The sequence below is a fragment of the Carlito syrichta genome, unplaced genomic scaffold (assembly GCF_000164805.1).
Source record: "Carlito syrichta isolate Samal-C Ts95f unplaced genomic scaffold, Tarsius_syrichta-2.0.1 Scaffold277477, whole genome shotgun sequence".
NCBI lineage: Eukaryota > Metazoa > Chordata > Mammalia > Primates > Tarsiidae > Carlito > Carlito syrichta.
The window spans coordinates 382,864-398,204 of record NW_007221573.1 but is presented as its reverse complement, the minus strand read 5'-3'; the positions used below and the strand labels follow the sequence as shown (position 1 = coordinate 398,204).

The following is a 15,341-nucleotide window of genomic DNA, read 5'->3' as shown; positions in this document are numbered from 1 at the left end:
ACTCTAGTTCCATCCAGGTTGCTGTGAAATTCATGATTTTGTTCTTTTTTATGGCTGTATAGTATTCCATCGTGTATATGTACCACATTTTTTTAATCCAGTCCTCTCTTGATGGACAGTGGTGGGAAACTATGGGGGGGTAGGGAAGGGAAGGGAGGTGGGATTAACAGTAGTCAATATCTGTCTGGGGACAGGGAGACACCCCTTATCAACAAGGGTGCCTGAACGATGCACATTTGTATATCTAACCTTTAACTGTACCCCACAATTTTATAATAAAAAATGTTTAAAAAAAAGATCTGGAAGAAACAATACAATTTTACATCTCAAGAACCTAGAATAAGAATAGCAAGCCTAAAGTTAGCAGAAGGAAGTAAATAATTTAGATTAGAGCAGAAATAAATGAAATAGACAGTAGAAAAACATCAACAAAGAGAGGTGTTGCTTTTTTGGAACAATCAACAAAACTGACAAACCTTTAGCTAAATTAAGAAAAAATAAAGAAGACCTGAAATCAGAAATAAAAGAATAGACACTACAATTAATGCCACATAAGTAAAAAGGATTTTAATAGAATACTATAAACAACTATATATTAACAAGTTGGTAACCTGAAGAATGGGCAAATTTCTAGAAACATACAACCTAACAAAACTGAAGCACAAATAAATAGAATATTTAAACAGACCTTTAACTACAAAGGAGAGTAAATCAGCAATCAAAACAACCCCACAACAACAAAAATGTCCAGTACCAGATAGCTTTACTGGTGAATTTTACCAAACATTTAATGAAGAATGTAAACCAATTCTTTTTTTTTTTTTTTTTTTTTTGGAGTTGTAGTCTCACTCTGTCGCCCAGACTGGAGTGCAGTGGCCGTTCCCGGCCACCACAGCCTCAACCTGCTGGGCTCTGGTGATCCTTCCGCCTCAGCCTTCCAAAGAGCTGGAACTACAGACACACACCACCACGCACTGCTAGTTTTTGTGATTTATTGTAGAGACGAGGTCTCACCAAGTTGCCCGGGTGGGTCTCAAACCCGAGGGCTCAGACAATCCACTCGCCTCGGCCTCCCAAAGTGCTGGGATTACAGGCTGACCACCAAGCCCGGCCCCAATTCTTCTTAAACTCCTTCAAAAATTTGAAGAGAAGTGAAACTTCCAAACTCTTTTTGAAAGTCCAGCATTAAATTGATACCAAAGCCAGAAAAGACACTACAAAAAAATAAAACTAAAAGCCAATAGCCCTGATGAATATACTTGCAGAAATCCTCAACAAAATAGTAACAACCTGAATTTAACAACATCAAAAGTATCATACACCATGACCAAGTGGGATTTGTCCCTGGGATGCAAGATAGGTCAATATATAAAAACTAATAAATGTGTCATTGACAGAATGAAAACTAAAAATAACATGATCATCTCAATAGATGCAGGAAAGGCATTTGACAAAAATTATCATTCTTCCATGATAAAATCACTCAACAAACAAGAAATAGAAGGAAATTACTTTAACATAATAAAGACCATATGTGAAAAGCTCACAGCTAACATCATGTTCAATGGTAAAAAGTTGAAAGCTTTTCTTGTGAGATTAGGAACAAGATAAAGATGGCTACTCTCACCACTTCAACTCTACATTGTAGTAACTAGATCAATTAGGCAAGAAGAAGAAATAAATGTTATCCAAGTCATGAAAGGAAGAAACAGAATTATCTGTTAGTAAATGATATGATCATCTATTTAGAAAACTCTAAAAATTCCACACATAAGATTCCATACCAAAAAAAAAAAAAACCTGTTTGAATAAACCAATTCAGCAAAGTTGCAGGACACAAATTCAACATACAAAAAATCAGCTGTGGTTCTGTAACAAAAATTAGAAAACAAAATTAAGAAAATACTCCCATTTACAATAGCATTAAAAGGAATAAAGTACTTCGAAGTAAACTTAACCAAAGAGACAAACAACTTATAAACTGAAAACTACAAAACATTGATGAAATAAATTAAAAACACAAATAAATGAAAATACATCTTATGTTCATGGATTGGTAGATAATATTATTAAATTGTCCATACTACCCAAAGTAAGCTACAGATTCAATGAAATTCCTATCAAAATTCCAATGACTTTTTTTACAAAAATAGAAAAGGCAATTTTAAAATTCATATGGAACTTCAAAGAACCCCAAACAGCCAAAACAATCTTCAGAAAAAAACAACTAAGCTGGAGGTCTTACATTTTCTGATTTCAAAATATATTTCTAAGCTATAGTAATTAAAACAGTAGTACTAAAAACAAACATATAGGCCAATGAAACAGAACATCGAGATCAGAAAAAAACTACAGCATAGTATCAGTAAAATGACCTTTGACAAAGGTGGCAGGACTACACAGTAGGGAAAGGTTAGTCCTTAACTTAGCATGATGTCTTCAAGGACTTGAGTAAACATTTTTCTAAAGATAACATACAAATGGCCAACAAGTATATGAAAAGATGCTCAACATCACTAGTCACCAGACAAACACCAATCAAAACTACAATGAAGTGTCACCTCATACATGTTAGGATGGACATTACACTCAATCAATCAATGGAAAGAAGGAAAAAGGGAAAAAAATCAAGTGTGGGTGAGGATGGTGAGAAACGGGAACTCTTGTGTACTGTTGGTCAGAATTTAAAATGGTACAACCACTGTGGAAAACAGTATGGAGGTATCTAAAGAAAATACAATTACCATAGGATACAGTTATCCAACTTCTGGGTATTTATCTAAAAGAATTAAAAACAAGATCTCGAAGAGATATTTGCACTCGCATGTTCATTACAATAGTATTCACAAAAGTCAAGAGATAGAAAAAACCTAGATGTCCATGGATGAATAAACAGATAAGTAAATTTTAATATACATATAATGAAATATCATTCAGCCATAAAAAAGGACATCCTTTCATATGCTATAACATGGGTAAACCTTGAAGACATCATGCTAAGTTAAATAAGCCAGTCACAGAAGGACAAATACTACATGGTGCAATTATATGAGGAGTCTAAAGTAGCCAAACTCACAGAAACAGAAAATAGAATGATGGTTGCCAGTGGCAGGGAGGAGAAAAAAATGAGATGTTGGTCAATGGGTATAGGGTTTCGGTTAAGTAAGATGAACACGTTCTAAAGATATGCTATTCAACACTTTGTTTATAGTTCACTATGTGCATACTGTAATCTTCAAATTTTGTTAGGAGGGTAGATTTCATGTTATATGTTTTATACAAGGAGGAGATAGAAAGAAGTAGTAGTAGTTGTTATTGTTGTAGAAGTAGTAATAGTAGTAGACTTTCACACAGATAAAGAAATCTTTGCCCATCTCAGAAAGAAAGACATCCTTTTTTTCTGAGTATGAAAACACGAGTATTTGGAAAGATTTCAAATTTGATTTTTTTATAGATGGTACATTTTAGCTGAAAGAATTTTTACTCTTTTAAGGTCAGCTACCCTTTCATGTGTGACTGAAATTTTTAAAAATAGAATGCATTTACCAAAATACATATTCACAGAAAAAGTCTTTGAAGCAAATACTGAACAAATATATTTAATCAGTTAAATATGTATTACAAAATAAAAATGAATGATAAGTCAAATTTCTCCAAGAAAAGTCTGTTTTAATAATGAAATATACCTGGTTTCAAAACCCCAAAATCCTAACTAATGTGACAACATACTAAAAATCTAAATCCCTCTGGCCTGTTCAGGATGATAAAAGTCAGCACAGTCTTACTGCACGAGACTCATAAAAAGAATAACCCTAGTGCCTTTTTGTACTTGTTACAATAACTTTCTTTTTAGTTTGGTGAAAGAAGATGCTTAATTTTCTGTACTCTCTTAAATAAGTATTCAAAGGAAAACCTTTATAATATTTTTCTCTACCATATCCCCCAAATATGAAAAAATAGAGAAATTAATACTACAATGTTTTTTAACTCACAAACATATAGAAATTCTTCTATCAAATATACACCAACCTACTTTTGGAGTTTTTGTAAGCAAACTAGAAAAATAAAACCTTCTTCATTGCATATGAATATTAATTTTATAACTATATGGCATATTGCCATCAAAAGTGGAATGAATAAAGAAAATGTGATACAAATACACGATGGAGTATTACAAAGCCATAAAGAAGAACTAAATCATGGATTTCACAGTAAATTGGATGGAATTGGAGACCATCATACTTAGGGATCTATCACAGAAACAAAGAACTAAATACTGCATGTTATCACTCATATGTGGGACCTGAACATTACCCATATTAACACAAGGGAGGGATAGGCAGTCACTGGGCACTGCCAGGGGAGGGTGGGTAAAGCATATTAACAATACAAAGGGCACCTGGTCCCATACTTGGGTAATGAGGGACAGTTAGAGGCCCAATCTTCACCTCCATGCGACCTACTTGTGTAGTTAATCCCTACTTGTACCCTACATCTCTATAATAAAATAAAATTTAATTAAAAATATACGGCATATTAAATGTCTATAAAATTAAAAATAAAAGATATGAACAAATTTCTCTTCCCTAAAATAATCTGAACACAAGCATGACTATGCCCTATCAGGATTAATATTTACCAAAAATCTGAACTTGCCCTAGGAGGATTAATATTTACCAAAAAATTTGAACTTTCCCGTATTATATAGCTAACACAAACATGAAGTTAGATTTTATGAAATTGTATAAACATAGACAATAGATTGTTAAACACTTTCTTTTCAAATGTTCTTTGAAAAACAAGTCAAGCCTTTCAAAGTACAATTTTAACATTCTTCCAGATTTTTTAAATGACAGTAATTTGACCTTTTTTTTCCCTTGAAGCAATGAAAGATTCCCATTCAGAATTATATACAAGAATATTCACTATTGTTATCTATATTAGCAAAACTTAGAAATTAAATATACAAAAACAATAAATTTTAAAATAAATTACAGCAAGAGATTACCTGCTATTATATTGAAAGAATATAAAATTATCTACACAATAGAATATATAATAATATAAAAATTGAGTATGAAATTATATATAATATTAGGCAGAAAGATAAACTCTAAGACACACCGGAATAAAACACAAAAAGACTAGAATGAAACACACAGAAAAACTAGCAGGAATGATATGATTATGTGTGGCTTATATATATTTTTATTCCTTATGTGTATTTTTCCCTACAATCTCCACAGTAGACATGCTATAATTGAAAGGAAAATATTAAATGTAAAAAAATTACATTTTCCATTTATAGATTTTATCAGCAATTGTTTCTAAAACCAAAATTTATCCAGAATAAGTATAAAAACTTGTACTCACCTCAATTCTACTATAAATAATTGGCATTAAATATAACTACCTACACCAATGGTAATAAACAGATTATGCCAAAAAAAGTAAGAACTCACAGTTATTAATTGCTGCCAAATTTAAAGCTTACCTTCACAAAGTTTCTGCTTCATCACTTCCCTTATTTTGGATATTGCAATATAGTCTTCCACATAAAACACATAAGTAGACGAAGGCTTGTTGGCAATAGCTCTCAGTTCTGCATCTTCTGTTTCTGAACCAACACCAATGGCAAATAATGTTATCTTGCTGTCTCTTGCTGCTTCTGCTGCATCCTTGACTTCATCCTGGGATTTACCATCCGTAAGTACCACTGCTATCTTAGTCAGAAACCGTGAGGACTTGGCAAAAAGGTAATCAAGTGCAAACTGGATAGCCTTCCCAGTCCTGGTGTTTCCTCCTAAGTACTGTATGGATTCCATTGCTGCCATCAAACGCTCTTCCGAGTCATAGCTGCCAAGGGGTATCTCCAGTACAGGGTAGTCACTATACTGAACCACTCCAACTTGAATAAACTTCGGTCCTATGTCAAAGTTTTTTGTGATATTGACAAGCCACTTTTTCACTATTTCAAAGTTTTCTGGGCCAACACTATAAGAACCATCTAAGATGAAAACTAAATCTGTAGGAGCAGTACGACAACCTAAGTGCAAAAGAAAACCATCAGAATACATCTTTTATATAAAAAGCCAAAAAGGGAAAGTTTTAAATATATGATTTTCAACTATACATTAATATCATGACTTATTTTAAGTTGTCAATGAACTATGTTTAACTGAATGCTAACCTGAAATATATATTAAAAATATAAAACAATGAATAGGGAAAAAAATTAAAACAAATTTTCTGTCAACTTCAAGACTTAACGTGGTTGATAAAATTTAAATGGACCAAGATCACCAATGCAGTCAACTCTTTCATTACATCCAAGATAAGTTTCTAAAGATCTGATCTCTCATCTTCAGTCAAGAATGTAATTGAAGCATCAGCTTGTGCTGAGTGACTCTACATTCAAGGATATAAAATTATTTATTGCTCAGTAGAGATAAAGATTCTTGTTTCAAGATACCAGGAAACACATGTGATCAGCACATCTTAGAATTCCACTGGGGTTGGGGGAGGGAGCTATTATTGGTGCTAGTTATACTTGAATGAATTACTTGCAATTGTGGAAAGAAAAAGGGGGAAAAAGACCTCCTCAACCCTCTTTTCTACAATATACACAAGCATGTCTCTAATGCTGTTTCATTCTTTCAGCATACCTATATTACATACTTGCTCTGTGCCTGAAATCACACTAGGTACTGAGTTCAAATATACATATAAGATATTCCAAAAAGCTCATCAAAGTCTACTAAGACAAATGATGGGTTAGGAAATGTACAAAGTTCTATGAGAACATTTAGGAGGGGGTAGCAATCTACCTGAAGAAGGTCAGAGAAAGCTTTATGGCAAAGCTAACAGGCAACCAGAGACCTAAGACAAGAGCTTTAACCAAATGTAGAGGAGGATATTTTAATCAACGGGAACAGCAAGTGCAAAGGGCCAGAAGTGGAAGACAGACATAGACTAAAAGATAAACTGGTTTACTTGAACAATTGCAATAGTTTGGAATGGCTTACAGAGTAAGTACACAGAAAGGAATAGAACAGTTGTATTTGCCTTCTCATCTAACTTCTGTGCTCAAAACAGCAAAAATAGCTATTATTTACATCCCATATGCTAATGAGATAATTTTATATTCAAGCTTTGTTTTAAATTTAACACATTTGCATTTAGTACAGGGGAAGTCATACATTACTAGAGGTGACATGTTGGAAGAGAATGAGATGAGGAATTAAGATAATATGACAGCAAATTTTTAGTCTTATGTTTTTATTCATATTAATTGTCTCCCTTTAAGTAGTGATCAGGTGCTCAATTTATAACAAAAAGTGCTAAAATATAATTAAAATGTTATAATAAAGTGATTTATTTTCTGTAGAGATTTACAAGAAGATTTCATAATTATAAAGGATAATACTAAAGAAAAAATTAAGTGACAATATTCTTAGTATTTTTGTATCTCCTTAAGAGCAAATCAGTTTTTTTTCCTCTTTCCCTTCCCTTCTCTATGTCTATTTATATATCTGAGCGGTTGCCAAGGCTCACAAGAAGAGGTCTCAATTCTACATAGGTTATCTTAATTCACCTATCACAATTACCAGCAAAAATAAACACTCATGGTAGGTAAATATTTATAACAGTCAAGAAGTTCCAAAAATAAAAAGAAATGCCAAAACATGAATTTGCCTCAAAAATGTACCTGTGATCATGACATTACTAAGGTATTATATCGCAGGTGGTGGTGTCCTCAGAAGGGTATAAGGGATGCAATTCCAACAACCTCTGCCATGGTGGCCATTGTGAGAGGTCAGGGCATGGGCAGCAGAAATGGAGTTCTGCCCAGAGGCAAACTTGCTAACCCAAGAGAATGTACTTCTTCTGTTATTGTTGGAAGCTGGATAGACTAGGATTAATGGGTTATACTTTTATTGAGGTTTTAACGGGGAGACAAAAGGAAAGGAAAATCGTGTTTTCAGAGCTGTTCAGTGTTGGCCCTTTCTAAATACTGGAACTCATTGTTGTCTGAATCTGCTAGGGTCTGTGTGCCACCTAACTCCAGGGCTTTAGCTCTTACAGGGTTATTCTTGGCTCTTCCTACCCTCCTCCCTGTCACAGAGCCATAGAGCATGTATTTCATAACTGTAAGGTTAGCCAAGAGCATGGGTACATAAGCAAGTATTGCCATTTATAAACCCTAGACATAATACCCCTCCAAGAGACTTCCTCCTTAGAGAGATGAATGGCATCATAGAAAAGGAATGAGATTAAAGATCAAAAGCATAGTTCAGCTACTAATTACTGCTCTCACAAGCTCTATGACACTAAGTGACCCCCTTAACTTTTGTGAGTCTTTTCCCACTCAAGAAAAGACAAAGAAAAGGGTATCTACCTTGTAGAGTGCTTGGGTGAATTAAACTATAAAAGTGTTAATGCAGGCACTAAGTATCATTCTTCTGACAAAATTTAAGCCAAGTTAAATCAAAATGTCAAACCATCTCATTTAACTGTTTTAGAGACCATAGTTTACAGTAGGATGGTTTGTGTTTTTTCATTTTAAAATGTGAATATAACCAAACTTCTAAAAAACAACAACAAAAAAGCAAGCTATCTAGAAGTGATGGTCTGGGTAGCATAACTACAATTAATATAGTTCTTCATCTCTAATGTAAGCTTTCCTGCAGGCAATAATAGCATTTTCTGAGCTGTACTGTGCTAAGCCATTTTCATGCATTACCTCATTTCGTCCTGATACGCAACCTATAAGGTAGGTAGTTTCTTTATCTCCATATCATACAACTCAAAAGTGGCTGAACATGAACTCAGTACCACACCATTTATTCCAAAACTTGATGGGTTCAAATGAACCAACTATTGTCATAGAGTCATCTCAACATTTTCTCTGGGGGAAGATTTTCTACTCAGTTAATGAGTAGCATAGCAATTCATTTATTTTAGGAAATTATAGCATCAAAGACAATAAGAATGAAATCTTTAAAACCATTTCTTGAACTCCCTTAGTTTGATTTTCAGAGTAAGTTTGTTGATAACAAAAAGGGACAATGTTGATAATTCTTACTTGATCTAATTTCTCCATCTTCAGCTAATACAGAATTCTGGGAAAGCAGGACCAAAACTATGCAAAGAAATGTAATGTAGTGAGCCATGTTTCTTTCTTCGTTCTAATATTTTAGTTTTAGGATTCCTAGAGGGGAAAAAAAGAGAAAAAAGTTAAGTATATAAATTAAAACAAACACTGATCCACTGTACATTTAAATTACAATACCCAGTTGAAGTACAATTAATTTTATAATTATTCTTATTGTTGATTTAGATATCTAAATCAATATTTTGTCTGAAATAACTAAAATTTAAACACTGGGGATGTCAAAAAATGTATATACATTTAAAGGGATGTTATCTCCATAATACTTTTAATTTGCTATATTCAGAAGTGTTTGGACACTGTTGAGCATCTCTTGTAACTGCAGAAATCAGACTTGACTTGTATCTATCTACAATTTTAATATAGTTTTTTCCTTTATTAAGTTGTGTATATGTCTTTTGGCACCTCTGTATATTAACATGAGAGGACAATGATTATGGGCTAAAGATCATGATAAGTCTTAATTCCCAATTGTCTTGGAAAAAGCACACACTTTTTCTAAAATTTGAGGTTTGTTCAAAATATTTACTGGAATTCTTCCTTTTGGCATAGCCTGTAGTGCCTTATCACATTCTTTTAAATATCTCTTTTCAATGTGGATTTGCACTTAAGGAACACTCAAAGAATATCTGGTGGAAATATTATATGATAATGCTGAGTGATTAAAATTTAATTTTAAAATGAGGTGAAATTATAAACATTAAAAACTATTTCATTTAATTTATAAACACTCAGTTATATGGCTTTAATATGCCTTCTAAAATAAGTTGAAGGACTTCATTTCTGGTTAGAATATGGGAAGTTGTAAGAAATTGCTTGTCACACACAAAAATGAGTACATACCACATAAACTACAAATCCGTAGTCTTTTAAACTTGGCAGACTAGATAAACTAAATTCCAGAAATTATTAACCCCTTGTAGTATAGAAGAGATTCACAACTACTTTCATCCCTGACAGAAAGGGAATCCTGAGGAAAAGAGATTTGCTATACCATGCGAGAAATCACTCAAAGCTGGTCTAAAAGTCTAGAATCCTGAGGAGGCCACAGAGCAAGCTCGCCCTCATCCAGCAATTCTTCCCATGAGCCCTAACTAAATGCACGGAGTAGGCAAGTATTTGGGAATGGAATAGAACAGTCTAGGGAGACCCTCTTACTTCTTTCCTCTGTCCAGGTACCCAGAGTCTTCCTCAAATATGAAGCAGTGGCCAGGAGGTAAGAAGAAGTTAGAAGTTTTATATCTGATCAGGAGAAAAATTATGAGCAGTATAAGCAAATCCAGGGATTCTCTAAAAATCAGAATGATCAAAAAGTATTTATTAAATGGCTATAATAAACTTGGCTTATTTTTAAAGATGTGGAGTACAATTCAGGGTTAGGCATACGCATGTTCATTATGCAGTTACCCTTGTTGGTGAGGTGTGCCCCCCCCATATGTTAAAGGATCTAGTAAGATGAACAAAAAAAGGAAAGAAATATAAAACTGAAAAAAAAATTAGAAAAATAAAAAGTCCACTTGTTCGTGTCAGCTTTGATTTCTTTGAGCAGTGTTTTGTAATTTTCATTGTAAAGGTCTTTCACGTCTCTCGTTAGGACTAATCATCAGGGAGATGCAAATCAAAACCACACTGAGATACCACCTAACTTCAGTCAGAATGGCAATTATCAACAACAAATAACAGCTGTTGGAGAGGGTGTGGTGAAAAGGGAACACTTCTACACTGTTGGTGGGAGTGTAAACTAGTGCAACCTCTGTAGAAAGCAGTGTAGCGATTCCTAAAAGCTCTAAAAATTGACCTTCCATATGACCCCGCAATCCCCCTACTGGGAATATACCCTGAAGAACACAAATCACTCTATAAAAAAGATACCTGCACACGTATGTTTATTCCAGTGTTGTTCACAATAGCAAGAACCTGGAAACAACCATGCTGCCCATCAAAAGAGGACTGGATTAAAAAAATGTGGTACATATACACGATGGAATACTACACAGCCATAAAAAAGAACAAAATCATGAATTTCGCAGCAACCTGGATGGAACTAGAGTCTATAATACTGAGTGACCTCTCACAGAAACAAAGATCCGAGTATCACATGTTCTCACTCATATAATGAACCTTGAGCATCCAATGTAATACTATAAGAAAATGACTGACGGTACTGGGAAACTATGGGGGGGGAGGGGGATGGGATTAACAGTAGCAAATATCTGTCTGGGGATGGGAAAACGCCTCTTATCAACAGGTTGCCTGAATGAAACGTAATTGTACACCTAACCCTTAACTGTACCCCACAAAACCATAATAAAAAATATTGATTAATAAAAAAAAAGTCGATTCTTTGAACAAATAGATACACTGATAAGCCCTAGCAAGTATAATCAAGAAGCAGGAAAGAAAATATAAACACCTAAGTCAAATCTTTTCAAAAAATTTTAGATTCAGGGAGTACATGTGCTGGTTGAACCTCTGTTGAACACATCATCCAAATGAACATAGTGTCTAATAGTTTTCAACCCTTGTTTGCTTCTTTCAACCTCCATATTGAAGTCCCCAGTGTCTACTGTTTATGACTTTATTTCCATGTGTACCCATTATTTAGCTACCACTTATAAGTAAGAACATGTGGTATTTAATTTTCTGTTTCTGCATTAATTCACTGAGGATAATGCCTTCATACATGTTGCTGCAAAGAACATAATTTCATTCTTTTTAATGGCTGCATAGCATTCCATGGAGCATCTGTAACACAATTTCTTTATCTAATTAACCACTGGACACTTGGGTTGATTCTATGACTTTGCTATTGTGGATAGTGTTATAACAAACAAACAAATTCAGGTGTCTTTCTGATAAAAACAATTCTTTTCCTTTGGGTAGATAGCCAGCAATGGGATTGTTGAGTCAAGTGATAGTTGTATTTTTAGCTTTTTGAGAAATTTTCATACTGATTTTCATGAGGTTGAACTAACTTACATCCCTCCCATCAGTGTATAAGCATTCCCTTTCCTCCATGTCCTGATAGCATCTGTTATTTTTTAAAGATGGTAGCCATTTTGACCAGTATAAGATGGCATCTGAGTCAGTATTGAAAAAGGGGATACTACTAAAGGTCCTATAAACATTAAGAAGATAATAAGTGGATGAACGACATGGATAAACTCCGGAAAAACACGACTTATTGAAACTGGTCCAATTATTTATTAAATAAGTTGAATTTTTCATCAAAATCACTCCAACAAAGAAAACTCCTGGTCCAGATAACTTCACCAGTGATTTATTTCAGTAGTTTCTACCAAATATTCAAGGAAAAAATAAAAATAAAACCCTTTCATTAACTGAAATTAAATGAAAATAGAGAAGTGAACACTTCCCAATTTTCATTTTTATTTTATGACCCAATCACATCTTAAAGGCTCCATTTCCCAATAGGTTTACATTGGAGATTAAGTTTCAACATAATCATTATCCTTCATGAATATAAATGTAAAAATATATTATAAAACATTAGCAAATCAAATCTAGCAATATATAAAAAGATCATGATCAAGTAGGATTCACCATAGAGATACAAGATTGTTTTAACACTCAAAACTCAACTTAAATAACTTACTAATATAATTATTAAATATAATTAGTTCTTAAGTAAGAAGAGACTAAAAAAGAAAAATCACATGACCATCTCAATGTGTGCATCAAAGTATTTAACAAAACTTAACACTCATTCATGATTTTAAAATAAAAACTCACCAAACTAAGAATATAATCTAACCTGATGAATGTGAATATTGTCTAGAAAAATCTGTGTGTAGAGCTGTGAAATGCTGAATTCTTCCCCCCAAAATCAGTAAGTAGTTAAGAATATACTCTCACACCACTTTTATCCAGAAACATACAGAAAGCTCTATCTGATGCCATAGGCAAAAATGAGAAATAAATGATGCAAGGTTTATAAAGGAAATAATAAAATTGTTATCATTTATAGAAAACATAATAATCTACATTGAAATTGGAATCTACCAAAACACTAGGAGAAGCAATAAGTGAAGTTAGCAAGGTCACAAGACACAAGAGTAATAGTTTTGTTTAAAGTACATCTGTAGACTAGCAACAAAATTGGGAAGAGAATTTCATACAATCTTAAATACAGTAATTCCCTACATATGAACCTTCAAGTTGTGAACTTTCAACCTGTATTCATATGTCTAATCACATAAATTAGTTCACATGACTGGCATACATTGTCACATGCATACATCCTCTACAAGTGATTATGCTTTTGTGTACTTGCTGTATAGTACTATATAAAGTACAATAGTCAGTATCTTTATTTCAAGTCTAGGATGTCCAGAAGCAAGCATAAAAGCAATGTGTTAATTGGGTACCTCAGCTAACTTTGTCGGACTTTTGAACAAATTGGATTCACGAATGTGCTCTCAGAACAAAACTCATTCATACATAGGGGACTTACTATAATATTAAAAGTAGCATATACCTAGAAATAAAGCAAATGAAAAATGTAAAGGACCTTTGTAATGAAACACTGTTGAAATATTGAGAGAAATTAAAGAAAACAAATAGATTCATATTTATGAATTTTTAAAAATTGTTGATATGTCCATCCTCCCTAGATCGAACTATAGAGTCAATTTACTCACAATTAAAATCTCAGCAGACTTTTTAAATGAACAAACATTCCAAAATGTACAAAAAAGGTAAATAATTTTGAATTAAATGATCTTGAAAAAGACCAAGCTTGACTAAGAATGAAGTTGGAGAATTTATATTAGCTAATATTGACATGTCTTAGTTTATTGTCTGTTGCTATAACTGAAATTCTGAGACTAGGTAATTTATAAAGAAAACACATTTAATTCTTTCAGTTCTGGAGGTTGAAAAGCCTAAAGCAGAGGTCCCCAATCTCTGGGCCACTGACCAGTACCAGTCCACGGCCTGTTAGGAACCAGGGCTGCACAGTAGGAGATGAGCAGTGGGTGAGTGAGCAAATCCTCATCTGTATTTACAGCCAATCCCCATCACTGGCATTACCGCCAGAGCTCTGCCACTCGTCAAATCAACACTGAAAAGCCTGCTTCCATTTCCAACATCCTATCTTTGTAAAGCAGGGTTTTCTACAGTGACACCAACCAAAATGAGACTACAGTGTAGACTGTACATAAGCAACACACTTCAGGTGTCACTGTCTCCTATCACTCCCAGATGAGACTATCTAGTTGCAGGAAAACAAGCTCAGGGCTCCCACTAATCCTGCATTATTGTGGGTTGTATAATTGTTTCATTATATAGTACAAAAAAATAATAATAGAAATAAAGTACACAATAAATATTATGCGTTTGAATCATCCCAAAATCATCATCTGCCTCGGGTCCATGGAAAAATCGTCTTCCATGAAACCTGTCCCTGATGTCAAAAAGGTTGAGGACCACTAATCTAAGGTCTAGGGGCAACACGTCATCTGGTTAGGGTCTTATTCCTGGTGGGGACTCTACAGAATCCAGAAGAGGCACAGGCGTCACATGGTGAGGTGCTCAGGAGAGAGATCCAATCTGATTTTTTATAACAGAACTTCTTTCCTGATAACACTCACTTCCATGATAACCCATTAATCTATTAATCAATTAAGGCACCAATGAATTTGTCCTTTTCTGAGGACAGAGACCTCATGACCCAATAACCTCTTAAAGGTTCCATTTCCCAACAGGTTTATATTGGAGATTGACATGCATTTCAGAGGGACAAGTATCCAAATCATAGCAATTTCCCACAAAGCTACAGTAATCAAGAAAGTGTGATCTTATATTGATATAAAGATAGTCATAGAATAGAACACAATAGAGTTTCAGTAATAGACCTACACTTACATGATCAATTGATTTTCAACAAAGATCTCAAGATAGTTGAATAGAAAAGGAAAGTCTTTTTAATAAAATGTTGCTGAATCAATTGGAGAAACACATGGAATAAAATGAACTATGATGCCTACCTCATTTCATATACAAAAATTAACTTGAGCTTAGATCTAAATGTAAAAGCTAAAACTGTAAGTCTTTTAAGAAGAAAACATAAGAGAGTATCTTTACAACCTGAGGATTAGGCCAGTATTTCTTAGGACATAAAAATCACGAGTGGTTTAAAAATGGGTAC

The 15,341-nt window shown here is 33.7% G+C and overlaps 1 protein-coding gene across 1 annotated transcript in view; it reads right to left on the bottom strand.

The window, feature by feature from the left end:
• Positions 1 to 15,341, bottom strand: part of LOC103254377 (collagen alpha-1(XXI) chain) — a 114,634-nt gene that overhangs the window by 45,641 nt on the left and 53,652 nt on the right. The window contains exons 2-3 of the mRNA XM_021709717.1: positions 9,086 to 9,211; positions 5,495 to 6,046 (exon numbers count right to left, since the gene is read on the bottom strand). Of these exons, the coding sequence (XP_021565392.1) occupies positions 5,495 to 6,046; positions 9,086 to 9,173 (640 nt within the window). The 5' untranslated portion in view covers positions 9,174 to 9,211. The remainder of the gene's footprint in view (positions 1 to 5,494; positions 6,047 to 9,085; positions 9,212 to 15,341) is intronic.